General features: G+C 32.6%; 1 protein-coding gene and 1 long non-coding RNA gene across 7 annotated transcripts in view; one reads left to right on the forward strand and one right to left on the reverse strand.

The window, feature by feature from the left end:
* Positions 1-23,808, reverse strand: part of LOC105147162 (guanine nucleotide exchange factor for Rab-3A) — a 32,055-nt gene that overhangs the window by 2,383 nt on the left and 5,864 nt on the right. Inside the window, exons 1-8 of one of the 6 annotated variants that reach the window (XM_011057994.2) lie at positions 11,364-11,502; positions 3,962-4,333; positions 2,832-3,126; positions 2,430-2,678; positions 1,924-2,162; positions 1,046-1,429; positions 178-280; positions 6-72 (exon numbers count right to left, since the gene is read on the reverse strand). In XM_011057994.2, coding sequence (XP_011056296.1) covers positions 6-72; positions 178-280; positions 1,046-1,429; positions 1,924-2,162; positions 2,430-2,678; positions 2,832-3,126; positions 3,962-4,296 — 1,672 coding nt within the window. In that variant the 5' untranslated portion in view covers positions 4,297-4,333; positions 11,364-11,502. Of the gene's footprint in view, positions 1-5; positions 73-177; positions 281-1,045; positions 1,430-1,923; positions 2,163-2,429; positions 2,679-2,831; positions 3,127-3,961; positions 4,334-5,878; positions 6,115-11,363; positions 11,503-23,808 lie in introns of those variants that run through there. The other 5 variants (XM_011057998.2, XM_011057997.2, XM_011057996.2 and 2 more) reach the window with 5 other exon arrangements.
* LOC147910539 (uncharacterized) lies at positions 10,826-16,325 on the forward strand. Its single transcript, XR_015548471.1, has 3 exons — positions 10,826-11,493; positions 13,530-14,285; positions 15,152-16,325. It is a non-coding gene; the product is annotated as an uncharacterized LOC147910539 (long non-coding RNA).

The raw sequence follows: 23,808 nt of genomic DNA on the forward strand, positions 1-23,808 counted from the left end.
CATACCTGAGCTCTTGACGAGACCACGCTCGATGTATCTCAAATAATTAAGAAAGTCACACACTGCTATAATCTACAAAAAAAAACACATAATTTCTTACAAAAATAACTTTTAAAAATAACTTTTAAAAATAATTTTAAAGTAAATTTAAATAATAGTTATATGTATAGAACTTACTCGATTGCGACAAATCTGCGAAATACATTGCCACTGATTTTCTTGATCACCAAGTCGCATACGATAGTGACATTGCCGTGGTGCTTCCAAAAGCGCACATTTCCTGTAATCGAAATATTGTCATTGTTTCATATACAAAATTTTTTTAAAGAAACACCTTAAATAATAGTATAATAAATAATATGTAATTTTCCAACTATCGTTGCAACTTTGCAATTTTACAAATTACAATGCAGTGTTACTGTGGATACATTACAGAAATGTAGAATTGCGAAGATCTAAGAATAGTACAGCAATATATTAATGAACGCATCAAAAAGATTATGAATATATTATAATGTAATAATTAACTGTACCTCTCAAAAAACGAAAAATGAATTAAAATGGATTGAAATTTTTTTCTATCTGAATGCGTATTTTAAATATAATATATAGCGAATACTTTTTTTTTATTTAATTGGATTCAATTAGATTTAATTGAATGCAATTGGATTGAAAAACTGCATTTCCTATTCAAAATTTTGAATTGAACAGTATTCACACTGTGTTTGCACGGAAAAAGCTAATATTACTTTTAGATTGAAAGACATAGAGATATGCTCCATGCAATTCCTATAAATGAATAAAAATGCATTCAGAATTGAAAAGCAGTCATTTTAACATTCGTGAATCAATACTTCTGAAAATCTGAATCCATTTCAATTCATTTAAATCCATTCTCGTTTGCTGGGCTATGAATATATTACAATGTAATAATAAAATGTAATATTTGATTATCCTCTAAATGCCACATGAAATCTCACAGTCTTTTTCTTTTATAATATGAAAACATGGAGTTTTTTCAAGATAGTGAGAAATAAGGACGTACTTGGGAAAAGCGAGTTTCGTTTTGTCGCTGACGGCCTCGATAAATATGATGCCATCCAGAACGGCTTGCCTGACCTTGGCTCCCAATTCTTTATTTGGAAAATCCAAGCAAAGATCAATATCCTCCTTGAATACCCTCGCAACAAAGGGATCGCTCTTATCGACGCAAGGGTTTGCCTTCCACCTAAGAAATTCTGTATGCACTCTCGGATCGACTTCCAGACCAAAATCTTTGCATTCCCTTTCCTTCTCCTTCTCACGATCACGCTTCCAATCCCTCTCAAGAATCTCTTTGTCAGTCGGTAAAGGCGGCCTTTGTTCTTTTACAGGCGAATCAGGGGGCGAATTCTCTCGACCATATTTTAAATTAAAATGCGACGGCGACCTGTGCAACAGAATTATGTGTAAATTAATTTTAAACGTATTTTTGATTTTACTTTAACTTGCAAAAATAAACGCAATAACTTTTTATATTAGGTGTTGGAATTAATTCGTAGCGTTTTTTAATGAAAGAATGTTATTTATTTCACATGAGCATTAAAAAATACATTAATGAAAGTACTTCCCATCACTTGTAAAACGCTACGAATTAATTCCAACACCTAATATCTTTTTAAACAATTATTTATTTTATTCGCATTTTAAATCATATTTTAATTTTAATTTTAAAATAAATTTTAAAATACATTGTGAATTACAATTCTGTCTAATATGTCAATCATAACACGTAAAAATATATTTTCGAAATTTTCGACAAGCGACATAGAAATGCATAAAATCATAAATAATTATAAAGTATCGCTTGAATTTCTCATTTTCATATTCAAGATACCTAGCAACTTTGAAAAATTATAAATTTAAAAGAAAATTGTTTATTACCTCCGGTGTTTCTTCATAAAGAGCCCTTGTTGATTCTCTTCCCCATTGCTAATGCGTGCTTTTGTGTCGATTTGAGGATGCAGATGAGGATTGGGCCGTGACGGTGTAGACGTGAGTACCAAAGTTTTCAAAGCCGCTACTTCAGCTGCGAGAACTTCTGATTTCATGCGGCTTTCTTCCAGAAGACGCTCCGCCGTCGCCTGACGTACATTTGCTTCTCGAACCATATTATGTGCCTCCTGAACATACATTTTAAATAATTTAACGAAATTTAATTTCTTAATCATCTAATATCATTTTATAAAGAGAATTATTAAATGTATTAATTTAAACCCGAAATATCGAGGATAATTACGTTTTTTTTTCTGTTAAATTTTTGAAAACAACTTCCAACATTCTACATAGGCAACTTTAATTTTGTTTAATTATAATTTCGTTTCTTACATTTTAGTGTTGTATTTTGTTCTTTTTATTTAATTTCTTTACTTTTGTAATATATGACTAACTTGAAAGAGACTGGCAGTGAGTTCTTCGAGCTCAGCTTCTACATCCTGTCTGATTCGAGAAAGTCTAGCCACTTCCTCATCCTTCAATTTCAATTCTTCATGAGCTCTTTTAAGTTCTTCTTGCAGTTTCGCTACCGCGTGCTCCTTTACCTCGGCAACTGCTCTTCCCCATTGCAGGGTGGTAGGCGATGGCGGGCCGTTGATCTTTTTAGGAACACACAGTAACTCTTGCTTCGGTAATTCTTCCGGCTAGAATAATTTTTACAAACATTACGTTAATATTCGTAAATTTATTTCTTAATATGTATTTAATATATATTCGTCATTTTTATTTCTTTATTTTAATTTTCCATTTCTATGAAATGAGATATTAAAATTAAATAAGATAAACATTGGAATTACCAGCGTATTTTTAGGAAGACAAAGTTTCTTGGATGATTCAACGGAATTGTCCTTTTTTAAATCCGTATTGGGTTTCTCGTCGCTAGCTTTTCCCACGGATTCAGTTTTGTTCAGTCGAAAATCCAAAGGTTTCGTACGTTGAGCTTCAGATTCTGAGACTTCCAGTTCGTGAGATTTTAGCTTTTCACAGAGCTTCACGGGCGTCTTCTCTTCCAATGGATTTCGATGTCGTGACAGGACACCTTGTAGTTTTTCGTTGTACGTGAATAGTGGAGTGGTTTTGGTTGAGTTGGAACTAAAATATGTAAATATCTTTATAATTAATATAATTATTAATAGTATACAAATACATACAATAATAACATAATTATCATATATAGCAATTTCGAATATCGATCAAGTAATTTGAATATAATATTTCGTGCGCAGTTTTGGTGCAGCAAAAAAGAGGAATTTTGCAGAGAATAAAAAGTTACTTTTTAAAAGTAACTTTTACAGTTACTTTTAAAGTAACAAATTACAGTTATTCGTTATCGAGTAAAAAAAGTAACAAGTTAGCGTTACCAGTTACCCCGATTTTTAAAAGTAACTTCTTACTTTTATTACTTGAGAAACTAACTTTTCGTTATTTTCTGTTACTTTTTTAAAATCGACGACCACCAAACACAGTGGACGAGCCTAAGGACTTTCTAGTCTACGAGTGGCTTGTGTCCAATCATATCGTGCCCAATCATGTGCAAAGTAACGATAAAAGTAATTGTAAAATTCATTACCATCATCAAAAAAAATGTAACTTTGTTACCGTTACAATTACCAAAGAAAAAAGTAACGCAGTTATCAGTAAAGTTACAAATTATATTACTTCCATTCCTTAGAATTTTATAATTGCATTACTGATACTGCACATTCGATAAAAGAACGAAAAAAGAAGACTAAATTAATTGTAAGTTGAGACAATTAATTATTGAATATTATTATAGCAAAATCTATATAATTTTTAAGTAGAAAATTTTGCAGAGTAAATCTCTCAAAGAAACAAATTTTATGAATGTATCCCCAAAAAAAATTAATTAAATATCCTTTATACTTTGTAAGAGAATGATTTCGATAGAACAATTGAACAATCGCACCTATCATCTAGGAACTTGCTGTCATCTTCGTCGAATAGACTAGTGGGCTCTTCGTCCTCATCCTCATGCTTTGTAGCATATCCGAAAAGATCCGTAGCTGCCCGCGCAAGATCTGATTTAAGAATAGGATGAGGTGGATGCAGCGTAGCACAATCAGTTTCGTCTGTATAAAGCTCATCCTCGTCCGTAGTGTATTCCTCGTCGCCGGTTGTTCCGGTACTCCCAGCCCTTCTGTGCTTCGTCGTGAGCGGTCGATAGGCGTATTCATTCGAGCCGGAAACCGACTCGTTGGATTCCATTGACTCAGGCTGTTGCTGCTCTTGAACTTCCTTCATGACGCCTCACTGTGACCGGATATAGTCTTCAAGCTTGCTACAACATTTGATACCTCGGTTATCTCAAAAGTGATATGTAAAAATTTTCTTTTCTTTTATTTCAGTATGCTCTATCTTTTATATTTCAGAAAACGCTTCAATAAAAGTCTACGAATGTTATTAGGTGTTGGAATTAATTCGTAGCGTTTTACAAGTGATGGGAAGTACTTTCATTAATGTATTTTTTAATGCTCATGTGAAATAAATAACATTCTTTCATTAAAAAACGCTACGAATTAATTCCAACACCTAATAATATTATAAATCAATCTTAAACGGTAAATAATCGACTTTGTAATTTATTAAGAAATTAATAAAATTAAGACAATCAATTATAAAAAATAATTGTTTAAATTAATAAGCTTACATTTTATATTTTAAGAGTTAAATATATAAATAATACTTTGAGTAATTAATTATATTCTTACTTAATTTATTCTTATAATTTATTATATTCATAAAGTGAAATTCATTCAATTTTATTTTTAACGGTATATGATTAATTATACGCATGATTATACGATATTGGTATTTGACGAAAACTAATGGAAATTTTTTTCGTGCACTAGAAACTGTACAAAAAATATTTGTTTTATAAATAACTCGTGAATTCCAAGCATTCCTTGCATGTGGGCATCAACATGGACATGCGTATTGCACGCATATTTCTCTGTATTGTGTAAACATGCCTCAGGAAATTTAAGCTTATTTAACACTCCAACCACGTCAAATAAGTCTATTTATTCTCTAGGTCATTTAAGCAATCGTCGTAAAACTTACGTGCGAAAATTTAATTGATAACAGCTGAATTTAGCTGCTCTTTAATAAAGATTGCAGTGCTGTTAATTGCTTTAATTATACATTTATTAAATCAAGTAAAATAAATATGAAACATTGTGTATTTGGACACGAGACTAGTATAAAATCTTATTTTATCTTAGATTTATCTTTTCTGACACTGTTTCGTTTGACTATTCTAATACCTTCTAACCACTCCAATGCTTGCAGTTACAATACAATTTGAAATAATGAAAAGGAACGAAATGCGCTATCGTGCGGCACGCATATCCTTACGTCATCCTTCCACATCGTGACTACTTAAATAGGAAATACATATATCCACTTATACATCCTTTTATAAATCAAAAATAATTAGTAACTTGGCGAATTTCTATTCCTTTTGCAGATCGTTAATACAACATAACTCAAATGACAGTAAAAAATCATGATAATAAATTCATGTTAATTAAACGCAAGTATTAATTTTATATTTAAAATCTCCGATAAATACAATACTAATTAAAAAATTGATTGTTATTAATACATTCAGTTTTAAAAGATATAACCGTATTTTTCTCTTGCTAATTCACAGAATACGAGTGAACTTCCGGCTCAATTCCGCGGAATAGCGTTAATTGGCGTGTAAAGTACGTGGAAAAACACAATTCCATTTACATACACTCATCCAATTGCTTCTATCGATGCTGATAATTCTATTAATTTCGGAGTCTTGAATTTTGAAATATTATTCAATATATCTCACTTGATTCTTCACACACATTTTCTGAACGCGATCACTGTGATAGGTGCTGATAGATGGACCATAATTTCTGCGATCAGAGGTCACAGGACGGCACTAATGACTCGTTCGATATTCGAGGATTATTCCCTTGTATTCTCGCGGGGCAGACTGTTAACAATGTAATAGGCGGGATCCACCAAGATGATTTCCTTGGGGGCTATATAAAGGACGCGCGGGGATTGCGTCACGGTTTAAATCGTGATCGCGCGAGAAGGCGGCGAGTGGTACAGCCGGGCACACGCAGACACGCTACGCTTCTCTCTCCCTCCCCCTCCCCCCCCCTCCTCTCTCTCCCTCTCTCTCCTTCTTTCATCGCGGGTCACAGAAAATCAAGCGATAACCACAAATCGGAGACGTATTTTTTTATTTTTAACTGAGAGAAGACTCAAGTCATTTGACATTTTTAGAATTGAAAGAGCAATACGTATTATTGATATATTGGGTCATTTAAAAAGTATCCGCGGTTTTTTGTTCAATTTTTGAATGAAAAAACCGCGGATACTTTTTAAATGACCCAATATTTCAAATATAAATATCTAAACTACGTTCTGCTCTTAATAACTTAATTTTATCGAAATCTTAATTTCTATACGTATTGTATAAATTAACGGAAATTGCAAAAACACACACGCACAGGAAATGGAGATCGACAATGTGTATTTATATACTATTTGTAATTTAATAACGGAGAAAGAGAAGACAAGAAGACAGAAGGGTATTTGATTTGTGTGTTATTTCGCGTTAACGAAGGTAATCTCGTAGTTAATTATCAGTCAACATAAAGAGGATTAGATGAGGGGACGATTAACATTTTAGAGAGGAAACATCGCGTTTCCTGCGCGAGTTTCTGGCACGATACTGAGTATATACAGTCCTGGCCTTGCGCTCTCTCTCTCACGGCTTGCGTGTGCTAGTTAACGTAACATACACGCGGGTTTTGAATTGACAGCATCTCGATGGTGTGGGTGCGTATGCGTCTACCGTTCGCACGTGTGTAAGCCGCGTGCGACTGCGTACCAGTCGCAGATACGCTGAGATACGCTCTATGAACAGCGTATTTATCACACAGACAACAGCGAGAAAATAGGATTGGGTCTACCACGTTTTCATTCTGCCGAATGAATATTCTGAACTCAAGACCTATTTCGATATGAAATCAGCGGTACTTTTTGAAAAATGTTTCAAAAACGGCACTGTAAGAGCACTAAGCAGGAATTGGAACTTCGATGTAACTTCGCCGAATTCAGATTTCTACTCGCAATAAGATTCGCGACGATTCGAAATCCTTTCTCACTTGTAAAATTTTCTTGGGATTTTTAATTTTTTAAATTGAACTTGGTTTGAATTAACGAAGTGAGATCCGAAATTGCGAGTTAGAAATTTCGAATAAACTTCGCGTGGATATCAACCAAATGTCAATTAAATCGAGATTCTCATTACGCCGTAGTCTGTTCTCGTCTGATTTCTAATAGCATGAATAAATTGAGACTTCTATCTGTTCTTCTCATCAACAAATAATATTTTATTCATAAGATGCTATTCGTTGAATAAACGTTGCTCTTATTTTCTCTTCATAATCAACAAAATTAGAAAAGAAAACAGTACAAGTTTACATGAATGAGTTAATTAATTCTTGAAACTAGTCAGATCACCACACTGTGATTTACATACATGATGATGGCATGTATCTAAAAACAAGATGCAGTGATATTGTATTATAGATTATATTGTAGATTCAATTCTACGATATAACAAAATACAAAACAAATAGCAATAACCCGAAAAGTTGGCTAAATAATTAATCGTGCAAGTTCAATCAATGAATCAAGGTTTTGAATATAATGATAATACTAAAGATACTTCTGCCTTGAGAATTATAGCGAATAGACCTCAATTCATATGACCTAGATACATGTAAGAGGGGCGTAATTTAATTTCTCGCTCAATATAGACACGCCTGCAATTATATAGTCTATTAATGAATTCACAGTACGAATTTGCAATTTTTTCAATTATCATTTATTACCTTTTTTACTCACATTTACTATTGTACTAAAACAAGTGTAATATAAAAATGTAAAACATATTTATATAACAAATTTGTGGAATTTAGCACAAGATATTATTTTAATGATTCTAATCTAATTAAATTTGTTATTTCGAGAGAAAAAGATAATTAAAATTTATTCGTAAAAAATGCGTAGAAACTCGCTGAGCATAATATATTTTGCTTTTGTGATGACACTCTCTGATATAATACAACGTCATCAAGGCCGTGAAGCGCGTGCAAAAGCGCAAAAAGATTCAAAGGCGAAATCGAAGCGTGTCGTTTCACACTTCGTCGATTTGACAGCTCGAACAGGTGCATTTTAATCTCGCCATACGTCTTCTTTTATACTGAACAATTATCATACATTGATTGCGAGAAACATGTATTTTCCGCGCTGATATATATGTAACCTTCAGTACGCGGAGTATAGCTGCACCTTTCTTTGTCGATAACGTATGATATTCCAGTCCGATCTGCACGATTCATGCAACATTTACCGCATACCGCACATAATGCTATTATTTTGTTTTTTTTTTGTACGTCACAGCTGACAAATGCACTTTCACGCGTGCATACAGTGCTGTGTATCTCCTTTATTCTGAATCATAGACTGTCGCGGGACGGAAGCTACAATATAGAACTATTGTGTAGCTTCCTATTGTAAAATTGACACATCGCTTCGTGAATGATAGAGACAATGACACGGGTTAATCCAATGTTTCATCTCGCACTCTACCTATGCGGTTGAATAACAGTATATAGTTTTCACCAAGTAATTCATATGACATTCATACCTCCGAGATGAGTTACGCTTGCGAAAACAATAATGCATAATTTAACGAAAGCAACAAAGATAACGGGAATAATAGTGCGCATACAATTTTCAGATCTTTGATGATACAAATATCTACAGGGTTGCAACAGAAAATTGTATTTTAAAATTCTTTGACTTTTCCAAGTTTTCCAGATAAAAATGAAAAATTTCCATGACCAATATAAAATATGTAAAAAATGTTAACACTTATAATCAAGGATTATAAGAAAACTACATATAATTAAAAACGCAAAAGAAATTTATAAAAGTAGCATAATAAAATTTTAAGGGCCAAATTCAAGAGCCAACAGAAAATAAATTAGCATTGGAAAAAAATGTAGTTATGATGAAAAAAGGCAATCAAATAAAATTACTGAATAAAATGTAAATTTTAATTATTTTTTAAAAATCGTTTAAAATGCACAAATTTTGAATATATTTGACTATAAACGTTAAATATAATATTTTAAAAAATTATAAAAATTATTCAGAATAGGGATAGTTTAAGAGAATTGTGAGCAAAGTTCAAAATTCTTTTATACTTTCCATTGACTTTTCCAGGTGTGTCTGTAGCATTATAAAAATTTATTCTATCCTCATAAATATTACACAATATGAAGTGTATCCAAGATAAAAGAATATATACATATATATAAAATTTAAAATATAAATACAAAAAATATATATTGCATTATTTACTGCACATATTTCTGATGAAACTCGTGAGAGAAATAATAACTAAAGAAAAGAAAGGGTTTCATATCAACAGAGAAATCTTGCTCTTCTAACATTTGACCTTTAAGAAAGAGGTTGTCAAAGATAGAATAAAAGAGAGAAACTTATTTATGAAAGGTAAATATCTAATATAAAGACAACGCGATGATACAGCTAACAACGTAACTATAACAGTAGAATTACGAGAAAACAGAAATAAAAATAAATGTGGTTATTTCTGACATAGATACAACGCACCCACTATTAAAATAACATTAATGATGAAAGAGAATAGAATCTGCAAAACATAGCGAAGGTCGTAATGTTGTATGTGGAGATCTGCGAATGCATTAGTTCTTATCAAATGAACTAATCGAATTTATGATATATGATAATTAAATTTCTTACAAATTAAAATTATATAGCACTAAAGCTATAAAGACGGTGAAAAAAATATCATTCTGTTTTTTTAAATTTTTAATATTCATTTTAAATATTCTCTTCATTTTACATATCACCAGATTTGATTTTATATATAATAATTACATTAAGTTATATCCAATTTAATTTAATTTAAATGCAAATAACAGCTTGTTAAACAAAAAAACAATTAAAAATTGTTATATTAAAAATTTATTAATTTTTTATAATTAAAATTACTTTTTTAAACTGACAGAATAAAAATTTATTCGATATATTCGATATATCCGGAAGCATATACCGTACCTGTCAAACGTGTACTCCGATCGAGAAATTATTTACAGTAAAACGCTCACATTTTACCTCGCCGCAACAACGATGTTCGTTGCAATCGGTTATTCAACGATTACAAGGTTTATACATACAAAACGTTTATACATAATAAATCGGAAGTGCGTTATCGCGCGACCAATCTCTGGTTTCCATTTGATAACAAAGCACCTGTTCAACACAATACGATTCTGAACAGATATATTATAAAATATATCGAGTGTAAGCAGAGGAACCAGCTAAACGGAAATGAATAAATCACGTATATCTAGCGATTAAAATATCCGGCAGCAATGCGTATATTTAAAAAACGTGTCGTGGCGACTCGTTCACTGCCTCTTTCTCTCTCTTTTTTTAGAAATAGATACTTTCCAAATACTCTAAATCATCTTCTGACAAGAACAGAACGCTGCGTTGCGTATTTCACTTGCTCGGCAATTTCAATCTATGGCGACACAAATGGAAAAAAATATTCCGAGAAAGTGCTACACGCTCCGTCAATCAAATCGCCCGGCCAATCTCGGAGCGAATTACTATCGAGAACGAAGGTCGGGTTTCGCTAGAATTGACGTTTGACGTAAACTATGAGTGACTAAGTAAAAATAGGCGTGCAATATTATGACTCTCTTTCTCTCTCTCTCTCTCTCTTTCTCTCTCTCTTCCCTCCCCCCCCCTCTCTACAAATATATGCCTGTATCAAGATTTCTTCCCTCATTCATCATAATAAATAAAATTACAATCGACATAACGTAGATTAAATGTCAAACTGGTTGTCATTGCTCCCATTGATATGTCACTGTGCTTATCCAATATACTTTGCAAATCCAATTTACGCGTCTATGACGCATGATCAACGCAAAGGTCAGACAATCGTGATTCAGTGACAGATCTATCCTAGCGTACTCGCTCGCATGGATTTCATTTATCACGCAAACTAGAATTGGCAAGACTCGTATTACAAAGATGCGACAGGTGCAAAATGAGGATCGTCCCCGAGTGATTACGCTAAAAAGAAAACGCGAGAGAAATGTCAGGCGCGCGAAATCTCGGAAATGTCAAGTCAATGCTGCCAGAAGCAGAAGCGAAGTGACAGTCGAGTTTCCGACAGCGAGACCTACCTGTCGGGTGAAATCTCAGCACACTTCGAAATCGGCGATATTCATCACGACAGTTCGAGTGGTAAAATATGGACAACAATCGATTACAATGTCGCGACTGCAAAGTCAATGATAGACAAAGGCAGAACTGGTAAGAATCGTGAGTCACTGAATCCGCACTTCACGGCAGTTCAGCACGGACTGAACCTGCTATACTCTCCCACTTACTGTCTCTCTCTCTCTCCCCCTTCCCCCTTCTCTCTCTCTCTTTCTCTCTCTCTCTCTCTCTCGGAGTCTGCCAATGATCTCTCCCCTCTTTGAGAGACCTGGCATCGCCTCGATCATCATCCTCCTCGCCGTACATCATCAACCTGCTGTGGCGATCCAAGAGAAGTTACGTTGTGCAACTACAATGCACAAGTGGTGGTGTTGTAGGTATATAATAGAGTTTCAAATAGAATCGTAGAGCGAAATGAAGAGTTGAACACAAGAATGAGGAAGTTCGCAATTTACAATTTTAAACATGGCATCATGTTCGAGTCAAGCCCTAAAAATCATGTATTTATTCCATTGAGCTCTTCGATTCATTGATAAAAATATATAATCAACTTTCTTATCAATCAAATTATATTATAAATTTATATTATATATTTTAGTTTGTGAAAGTCGGAAGAAATGAAAAATATAATATATAAAATTATAGAACATTATACAGGCTGACAATTAATGAAAAACCTCTCGCATCGAGGCAGAATGGACTAAACTGAATAGAAAAGTCCTCTATCATTTTGCAATTTTCGCAATGATTGACGAGATATTAATTTCTAAAGATCGCCGAATAAAGATACATAAAGACATATCCGCCTGCTCAACCATTAACCACTGCGAAAATTGGTAGAGAACTTTTCGACTTAGTTTAGTCTGTTATACTGGCACGAGCGATAATTAATGAAATATTAATTAATAAAGATTTCCGAATGAGCGCATGTCCGCCTATTTACAAGTACAAAAATTACAAAATAGAAAACTTTTCTGCTCAGTTTAGTCGATTCTGCCTCTGTACGAAAGTATTTTCATCAATTGTTCAAACACCCTGTATATACTTATACAAAATTATCAGGAAATAAGTTGTTTGTGTTGCAGACTATTTTTTGTTAATTTTTTTCTCACCAAAAAAAATGTCATTATTTTAATTATATATAATTCTTCAAACTTCAATAATTCAGAAATTAAGTTTTAAAACAAAATTTTATTAAAAGTTCAAATTATGTAAACTAGAAATAATATATTACTATTCATCTACATATTTTAAGCGTAATTCGAAACATACTGTTAATTTTTAACTCTTTGACTTGATAATTATATGAAAAAAAAACATAATAAAAATAATTTTTTAGGAATAATTTATCGCGACGGAGAAATATCTATCTTTCTCTATTTGCGCAGATAATTATTACTGATTATTTGCATTTTTTTTAAAAGAATTATTGATCGTTTGTAGAAAAAATAGAGAGCTATTTCGTTTCCACTTGCATCATGGATCTTCAGCTCTTTCTATTTGCTCAAGTGAGACTCGCCAACCGTCTGTTTCTACTAGCGAAGTGACAAGCGCGCCATTGAGTTGCATCTTTGTCTAGAGCAGAGGGTCTGTCAGTTGATCGCATATTTTCAATTGCTTATATATTTGTATTTAATACTTCATTTTCCTTGCATAAATTCCCTTCCACTTATCCGCTCGATAGCTCTCCCTCCCACGCGCAGTTTTCGATAATAACATCATCCCTCTCTTATGCGGCTCATGCCTATCAGTGCTCGAGTAGGCCAGCTAGCTAGAACGTTAATTATAGCGTCCGTAATTGAGTTTGATAGGGCTCAATGAGATAAGTGTGACCCTTGATACGCGGCGGCCTCTATATACTGTATGTACTACGCAGTTGGGAACATTAACACTAATCATCTACTGGATTTCTTCCTACGCGCATGTCGGCTATTAAAGTCATCCGACGTAATTTCTTTTTCCCGGGAAGCACAAAAAATAGTTCATTCTTCTCTATAAATCTATGTCGTAATCAATCATCCCCCAGCACCAGAATTAGCTTAGTTGACACCGAATAATAGAAGGATTTTGTTAGATTTTTTATTTGCGTATTTTTAAACGGGCACATTACCTGTTCCTTTACTTTGCAGCTCAATTAAGGCTGGAAGGAACATTTGAAAAGCTTCCATCATACAATTCCGGACAATTCAGCCCGCTCGCAACTTGAATGCAGCTGAAAACTTTTCTTGCATTACAACCATGATGCATTGTTCGCCGCGTGCTGCAATTCCGCTGCTGAACAAACTTTAGCTTCGTGAAAACTCAGCTGCATCGTGTTGATAATAAAACTTCATCCGCCAAATTAAAATTCGATGTAACGTTTTTTTTAATCTGTTGTTTACAAATGGAATGTACAAAAATACCTGTTTTTGTTTTGAAACAACTGATGTAAAAATATATAGAATAATCTTTAAAAAAAGTTACCTGTTAGGAAAAAAAAATTCATTTTTCTTCATAAAGATTTTTTTTTAAAGAAAAATTTTGCTTTTGTTAAATTAATATTTGATGATTGAATACAATACGTTAAATACAATATATGGAGAGGTTTGAAGAATAATGATTTTAGATATACAAAGGATAAAGCAAAGAAAATTTAGCGCCAGATCTTAACGAATTATTTTTGCGCGAAGATAGCTTTTAAGGAATTAAACGAAACGGTTTATAAAGGAAACAAAGGCGAAGAATCTTGCCAGAAAACTCTTTTCACAATTTCTTGCAAAATAATTCGAGGTTTTAAGTACCTTTTAAATGTCAGTTATCGCAAACAAGAGACGCCGAGAAATTCTTTGAGATGTTCGAGAAGTTCGAAGGAACCGTAGAAATCGCTATTCTTAGCAATATATACAGTGAGTACAAAAGTGTTTGTATAGAGAAAATATTTTTTAAAAAAACTTTATTTTTAAAAATTAAATATTATCCAGCGAGAAATGAGTCATCGAATCGATATCAATACGATGATTTCAACACCAATTTGACGTCGATTCGACGTTTAATTGATGATCGTTTCTTGCTGGGTAATTAACAATTTATTCAGTAAAGTATAAAATAGACTGTATGCATCTTAAAATTATATATAAAAAAGATGTGTATTAATTATAGAAAATATATCATCTGAAAAATAAGCGAAAATTAAAAGTTCCATTGTTTGAATGCTCAAAAAGTATTCGTTCGGTCGAGAAATTTAGCTTATAATATCATACGAAGTTCATTTGTATATGTTAGAACAGAATATATTCATTGGATAAAATTTCTAATTAATGCTAAATTAAATTGCTAATTATTGCTAAATTATTTTCTACAAATAAGATTTTTTTTATAAAAAATTTCGTTGTACGAATACTTTTTGAGCTCTCACTGTATGTGTATATATATATATATATATATATATATATATATATATATATATACACACTCACACATATATATGTATACGTCATATCAAATGCGTAAAACGCTATTTCCGACTATTTGCGTGCGATTTCGTCACTTTTTTTTTTGCCGATTTCACCAAGTCAAACAAATATACAAAAACATATTCATGTGCGAAAAATAGATAGATTATGAAATGCTCGATGGAATTTGCAAATAAAATTTTTATCAACAAGACAATTTTAATCCAATATTTAAATGAGCCAACGCTGGTATTTATTGCGAATATTTAATATATATTGTTTATTCATAACATAATACTAGATAATTTTAAATTTCACAGGATTCTAGGGAGTATTCTCCCCGTGCGATAGGCAACCGCAAGAAACTTAAAAAATTTATACTTTGAGGCAAACTACGCGGCGTCTGACTTAAAATTTCAACAGCGGCTGCTGCCTATTAAATTACACCTTTCAATATTCACTGTGTTGTACATCGTCGGAATTCCAGATGAAAGAGAACACAATTTTAACAAAGTTTTGTTCTTTACATTATTTTTTATTCAGTTTAAAAAACTACTTTTAAGAATAATACACTTTATATCTTCCATTTGTCAAAGGAAATCATTTTATATTTCAAATCCTAAAAACATTGTACAAAATATTTCAAACAATAAAAATTCATTTTTAAACATTTACAAATATATAGATAAAAGTGTATTAATCCATATCAGCAGATTAAGCAATTATTAATCTCGTGGACTAAGATTTTCAACTCTAATTCTTCTTACCTTCCACCTTGCTAAATGAACCGGCGTAATCGTGTATAAAGAGGGGCCTGATGAAAGGGAAGACAGAGTACAGTACAATCCTTCACACAGTCGTGCCAGTCTATCCCAAGCTTATTTTTAACGTGCAGTCGATGCACTTAGGCTTACCAGCCTCGCTACAGGAATTCCATACGCATACACGATATTACGTACGTTGCATATAGGTATATGCCTATACTGCTGCGACAGTATCACGCAGATCATGTGTAGATACATGCTCTCACGTTCCCCTCGGGCCGTGACCCGACTGCGCACGAGCCGTGGTGAATTCCATCGTGCAAAAGGGCCCCACGTAGAAGCCGATGCACGTGTGATGCAGGGTCGTGTTGTTAGATGGGTCACAAAGAGCAACTGCCCAGACAATGGGCCGGCGTTATAATGAGTTCGTTATTTTATTAGCAGCGACGCGTCTACGATGTCTACGACGTCAACGAACTCACACACCTCGTATATACAATGAGCTACCAAAGTATTCCTATTGTACGATTCAATTTACAATTTCACGCACGTCACATATTTTTAGAAGAGGACATGTGAAACTTTCATTAATAGAAATATGTAATCGACTTTTTTTATCAAATTACGAATTTGTTATGTACTGTTCAGTACGTGAACGCTGGAAGAAATGAAAAATCAAAATTGTTTCTAATCTTGTTGTCAAAATAAAAAAATAATAAACAAAAAAAAATTACGAAACATTGCACATATGTACTTATGTAGAATATTACAAAGTGGTCAGGAAAAAAAAGTAGTTTATTGCAGATTACTCTTTGTTAAATTTTTCTCAGTAAAAATATCGCGAAAAGTTATTATTTTCATTATAATCCTTAAAATTTTAATATTTTAGAATCTAAGCTTCAAAGAAGCTTTTTTTATTGAAAGTTTAAAATATGTAAACCAGAAATAATATCATTGTGCATCCACATATATTTTAAATTATAATTCGCGAAATATTAATTTTTAATAACTTAAAAACTCGACTAGTTTCTAAAAAAAATTAACACTATATCCGGTTCCGACATCCTGTAGAAGGTAACATTATGAAAAATAGCAAAAAATCTCGCCGAGATATACCAACTTATGTACGGTGCATTACATTGCACATATGATACACTGGTTTAAAGATCGCATAGATCGGTCGGAATAAATTCCTCTGAGAAAGTGCACTCAAGCGAATCTATTCCGCTTCAAAGAGCATAAACGCCATACGGTGCACGAGATTCCACACGCGCAACCGTGGGATCGTAACGCGTCCTCGCAGGATAGTTCTTGAAATCGCGTAATTGCCTTTGATTTATGCAGCATTAACCGGAACTATCTGTAAGACTCCGGTCTGATTCAAACATAACTATCAGAAAAAAAACATTACATAGGAATATAACACTTTTAATTATACAGTTTATCACATTTATGAATATATAACATTTGCAAAAAATTTTAATTAATTGATCATAATATTTTCTTGCACTGACGAGTAGGTATTCAAGAATTTCTGGATCGCATAACCTTCACTAATTTGATAATAGTATTAAATATACTATTATTGATACCAATACAAAATTATCGTCTAAGTAGAAGAATTAAACATCTAATTAGAAAAATAATCGCGGTTATATCATTTTATTGTCTTTCATTTTTCATTTCGTGAGAAATGAAATGTAGTGTAAAATAAGAAAATATTTTTCTTATGTCAAATAATATTTTTCTTCGATCAACGAAAATATCGATCGAGAAATAATGTCAAAAATTGTCAAGAAATTATTAACTCGCAATACATAGAGTTTTATTTCAATAATATATAGAATTTTATTTCAGTAATACAAAATTTTCGATCTGTGGTAGTAACTAGACTAATATCTAAAAGGTTCAGAGATATATTACAAACAATATTCCAACTATATACGATAAAACGTATGAGATTTATATAGCATCTCTGCATCCTCCAACGTTATAGTCACAGTTTTTAGTTATCTCCATCGGTTTCATAACGTAAATGCAATGACGTTGCACATGTATGTATAGCATTCATTTTATCTCAGACAGGACTGGGATGCTGCTATCATGCACCTTGCAAAGGAATGTCACAGAGTCATACTGAAATTGAAATGGAATCTACCACTGTAGCAATAAAACGATAAAAACTATAAATTTATATCAAATGGAATAAATAATAAAAATGAGATATTTAGTACTTCGGAACAAAAAACATCAGATACATTAATCGTAAAGCTCATTTTCTTTCAAGAGAAATTTTTTTATTACATTTATATTATTTAATATTTCGGATCTTAATATATTTTAATATTCTAAAATGCTAGCGATGAAATTTATCGATTAATTTGAAAACTTTTCTTCACAATTTCTATGATATGTATCTACTATAATAAATTAATTATTACATAAAATAAAAAAATTTATATAAAAAATGATGTTGGAAATATATAAAGAAATATATAAAGTAGTCTAGTAGAAAATAAATAAAGTAAGATTGGATGGTATCGAACAAAGGTTAGTATCGGATAAAAATTGTTTGAAATTTTAGACAGTATCTGTTAAGCCCTGCATTTGTGCACATGAAAACCGGAATTCTCCCCATATTGAGATCAAAGAGAATATTTTTTACAAATTATTGTACATTTTGTAATTGTTGTTTATGTAATGGAATTAATTTAATCAATCAGTCACATCATTAAATATAGAATTTCGTTTTTTCAATTCATCAAAATAAAAACAGCATCTGTTATACTTGAAATTATGGATTTAAAATCTTTCTTGTTTTAAAACTATTCGTTTCCTCGATTGTTTTCTCGTTGCGCATTCGGGTCATTCGGATATCGGACAATGAGGTGGCAGGCGATATCGAAGTCTAAGTAGTCAACTTGGCTTCTGACTGGTTTTTGTTGTAAGTGAATGTAGAGAGACAGGTAAATGGAAAAAAGAAAGTATGATAGAAAATTAGGAGATAGGGAAGTAAGAAATAACGAAATGACGAAAAAAGGAACGATATTCCGTTTCGAAATGTACAATACATAAGATAGAGTAAAAGCTATGAAAGCAGGGCAAGAAATACCATTGAAATCATGCACAATCAAAATAGTGGAGTCTATATTAAAAAAAAATTGTTTTTGTATATTTCTGTTCGATATCATCTTCCAATTTACAAAAATAAGAAAATATAATTTAAAAATATAAAACTCTTGACTATCTCCATTTTTATAAAAATATTATAGGATGTTTTGCTATAAGAATAATGTTTCATATCATGTATATCACTTAATTTTTGCCGTTCAAGAAAATGAAATCTTGAAAAAATCTAAGATATCCAATACCACCCAACCTAATATCCAATAATATTACATCTAATCAAATTTTATTTGAAAGAAAGGAATTTCAAGTCAATCAAAAACCTCTTTCAGAGCTTCTTTCTCTTTTCTTTTTAATTTCGCGTTATATAACTGAAAGGGAATGAATGCGCGCTCGACGATTTCCAGCTTTCCAAATTTCATGTCAATAGAAAATGTTCAGGTCCAAGAGTAAAATTATCTAAATTTATACGTACGCGACCTGGTTAAACAAATGACGGTGCATCAATGTGAAATCGTGGTCGGATGTTTCAGGGCTGCCTTGAAGGTAGGGATCGCCCTGTTCAGTAGGATTCACCACACCGCGTCTTCCCGGTGCCGTCGAACCGGCGCGGAATCTGACGGAAACCGGTACGACGGGTTCCACGGTCAACGGGTACCTCGGCCGATGTGCATGGTGCACGACTTCCCGTACTTCTAACTCATAAACGAGACAGCTCTCGTGTACTCGCTCGTAAAAAATTCTTACGACGATCGTGGGCGCTTTTCATCGAGCGTACTAACGCGAATACACGTGCGTGAGTACACGTGCGTGAGTACACGTGCACGTGAGCCTTCACTCAGCCCGAGTACTCCATCTTAAACGATCTCGTTTATTAATCCATTGGGTTCAATGATATTGAACCATAAACGGATTATAACTTTCCTACTTAAATGTAGGAAGTAATAATTTTTTTTTTTTAAGTTAGTGTCATAACTCTGTGAAAGTGTGTCGTAACATAAAAATATGTGTAAATGCGATTGGAAGAAGATTAGTAGAGTGCGTGCAAAATAGAATTGTGAAAGCGTTATCGAAATACGAATAATTGATGTCGATCAAAAGTTTGATATTATGATTCAGACATTAATAGTTTATAAAATAAAGCGATGGAAAAATTTTATATATTTATAGATATATTGGGTCGGAAAAAAGTTCTGCGGTATTTTTTAGCTCAAAATTGTAAATACATTTTCATTTATTAATATAGTTTTAATAAACTATAACTTCGTTTTAACTTCGTTAAAAATGATCAAAATTTAAATTTAAAAAAGGGTTTTAAAGCCTGAAATCTCTATTTTCGAATGGTTACTATATTTTTCGAATTTATGTGAATTTTATTAGGTGTTGGAATTAATTCGTAGCGTTTTACAAGTGATGGGAAGTACTTTCATTAATGTATTTTTTAATGCTCATGTGAAATAAATAACATTCTTTCATTAAAAAACGCTACGAATTAATTCCAACACCTAATATAATTTTTACACGTAAAAAAAACTACGAGTTGAAAAAAATGAAAAATTTTCTTTGCTTCTGGTATATACGTAGCGTGCCCAAAAAAAGTTTGTGAACATCAACTATCTATAACATAAAAGTTTGAAGTTTTTCTTACAAAATCGTTTTTTAAAAATGTTTCTATGATTTTTTGTTCTCACGTTATTCGCGAATAAAAAAAAATTAAATAAAAAAGAGCATTCTGACTTCGATTGCTCATAATTCCAATTAAAAATTATCGTACTGTGATAAAAAAAAACGATTCTTAAAGCTAAAACGTTGCTCTATCAACTGATATAATTGCCAATTTAAAAAAATAGAATGTATATAAATTTGAACTAAAAATATGACATTACTTTTCTTTTAACCATTACGCAATGGTTATAAAGATAGTAATATCACATTTTTTACTCAAATTTGTATATATTTTACATTTAACAAATTATCATGATATCATTCGATAGAGCAAAGTTTCAGCTGTAAGAATCTGTTTTATTATGTATGATGATTTTTAACGGAGTTATAAGTAAATCAAAATCAGAATACTCTTTTATTTAATCCGCATATAACAAAAAATAGAAACATTTAAAAAAATAAACTTTAAGCTTTCACATCAGATAGTCGAAAATTTCACAACAAATATATTCTGTATATAATTTTGAGCAAACGAAATACCGCAGAACTTTTCTTTCGACCCAATATATAACCTTCTTTCTTTAACTTAAATTAAAACATGTTAAGAAAAACATTTTAACATTAATCATAAGCAAAAATTAATTATTATATTTTAATTAATTAATACAAGAAACTGATTTGAGCTAAATCACACAATGTTATACGTTTGTTATTGTGCCGATAAAACAATCGCGGTTTCTCTTCTTATAAAGGAAGGAAAAGAAAAAAGATGCATCAATATGGAGTGTAGCAAAAAGTCAAGGAAAAACTCGTAACGGGGCTAGGTATGCATGATGAGGAAGTAAAATAAATATCTGCAACGCAATGAAAGAAGCGATTAGTTCCGCTTATTTAACTAATGACAGTTCGCGCTCGAATGATACATTCGGATATTTCCACTAATTAAGGCGCATTGCGCATATTGCACATACCACGCGTATATTAAAAGTTATGCACGTATTTAATTACTCTGGTAAAGGAATGCACGCGCATTGCAGAAATTCCCATCACAAACCCCGTTGCTTCAAAAAAATGGGAACACCGCGTATATCGTAATCGCAACATTGTAATCGTCGTCAATAACTAACAGATACGTCTCAGCAGACTGCTTTATAAGCGCAAACACGTTGATGTTATTAATAAAAAGATCATGATTGCAAAGACAGTCTTCATTAAGTGCAATGTATGGTAATTGCATGTACTTTATCCTCGAGTTCGTCGTTGGTGCGATTCCGTTATCGTCAACAATCCATGACAGGAGAACTTCACGTAAGACCGGTTCTTTCACACAACCGGTTTTCGAAAATCGCAATGTGAATGTAAAACCGGTTGACGGAACAAAACACAATCGTAAATCGTAATCACTTTTTTGCCCCCCCCCCCCCCCCGATGAAAAGTGAATGAACATCCTGAGGAAGTTCAAAACAAGTCCGCCATTGGCTCGCTGGACCCGCGTTCGTTTAGAAAGAAACTTTGGGATTCGGATTGATAACTGTAATTGCTTAATTACTGCAAAGCGTCGGCACGAGATGCAATTAACCTTCTCTCTCTCTCTCTCTCTTTTTTTTCTTTCCGGAACAAAGCAAATTAATTGGATACCACCGTGCACACTCGTGTGCACGCGCCTCTCCATTGTGTGTTCTCATCCCGCTTTTTATCCATTATGCAGCCGGTACGTGCCGCGTCGCGAGTTTTCGTGATTACAACAGTCGCCTGACTCTTTTCTATTCTCCTACTGCCACTCCTGCATCGCGGATACAAAAGATCCGTGACATTTTAGAAGAATTGAAAATGGCATCCGCATGCTATTTTCCACGGCTTAAGATTTCTCTTGTTGTGCACCGAGTAGACAAAGTTGACGTTATTAAGTTTCGTTTTTATTTCAAAAATTAATTTTAGAAGTTATTATTTTTGTTATTTGTTTTTTCAGTTTTTTTTTCATAATTATAATTAAAGAGTTAGAGAGATTAAAGGGTCTTAGCGCGCAAAAGTAACTGAAAGTCGGAAATAATCCATATATTGCGACGCGCGGCAGGTTGTAGCAGTTTAAGAAATTAATTCTTCAATATATTTTCAAATCAACTGGCAATTAAAAAGTTAAAAAAATTTATAATAATAATTGATAATAATAAATTGAATGTATTGTCAAATTTAGAAAACTGAGTTCGAATTTTTACATTGAATATAATTTATAACGCACGTTTATTCCAGAGTCAACGCTTTTAAGGAAGATTGAGAGACGAAGATATTTTGTAGCCCGTTGCCTTTAGAGGCAAACTTTATCGTATACTGCCAAGATGATTTGCGGATGCTTCGAGAATATTTCACCAGACCCGGGACTCTCAAGTGATGCTTTAGAAAGGCTGACAAAGTTTCGCTCGACACGAGAGCAAGTAGAACGGCCTGCTCGAATAACGGCATCCGGGAATTCAGGGCCGTACATTGATAAGAAAAAAAAAATGATCCGCCGGTTCAAAACACCTGCCTTATCTCTTTCACCGGACGCATCGTGATGTACACAATAGAGATGGCTGCCTTTCCGCAAATGAGATTATCGCATCCGACAGCGAAAAAGAAGAAGCGTGCGTGTTTCGTAATTTTCTGTTCCCGTAGATTACGTATTCTTTGCGACTGTCTTACCGTTTCAACGCTCATTCGCAATTTATTTTATAGCGACATTGAATTAAGTCCACGTTAATTAAAAAAAAATTATATAATTTTCTGATGTGAAATTCGCGCATGTGAAAGAGATGAACTTGCGACATTTTCTGCGACTACAAATGTCGCATATGTCACATAATTTTCTAGACGGATACATGTGGAAATAAAAACTTAGTTCTGCTTTATAATAAAACAGCTTTGCAGCTTCTATACATTGCATATATAATTGCAATCCAACTCATAATCAGATTTCGCCTCGCTACGATGATCACTTATTGCAAATATAACGGAGATATATTTCAAATTAACAAACAAATAATCTCATCATTTTTTTTTCGAATTTTTTTTTAAACTTATTCATCAGCTATTATATTTTTATTGTGCGTCACGCGTACGATAATGGTTGCCTCCAAGATATTAATTTGTAGTGACCATTACGCACAAAATAACAGCAATTACGTCGCCTATTAAAGACAAATGAGTGCAATGACTTCTACGAACTGACTTATATTTCTTCGATGATATTATACGGACATTAATTATTTCTTATATGCAGATTTATCTATGCGGTATTAAAATAACAATTAAGTGAGTAATAACAGACTAATGAAAGATTCTACGTTTTAACATTTAAAATTACTTTAATTAAATTTTAAAAATATTCCAATAATATAGCGTCGTAAAGCAAATTAGTTTACAATGTAAACACTATTATTTTAATT

Source organism: Acromyrmex echinatior, chromosome 2, assembly GCF_024713525.1.
Source record: "Acromyrmex echinatior isolate Ae372 chromosome 2, ASM2471352v2, whole genome shotgun sequence".
NCBI lineage: Eukaryota > Metazoa > Arthropoda > Insecta > Hymenoptera > Formicidae > Acromyrmex > Acromyrmex echinatior.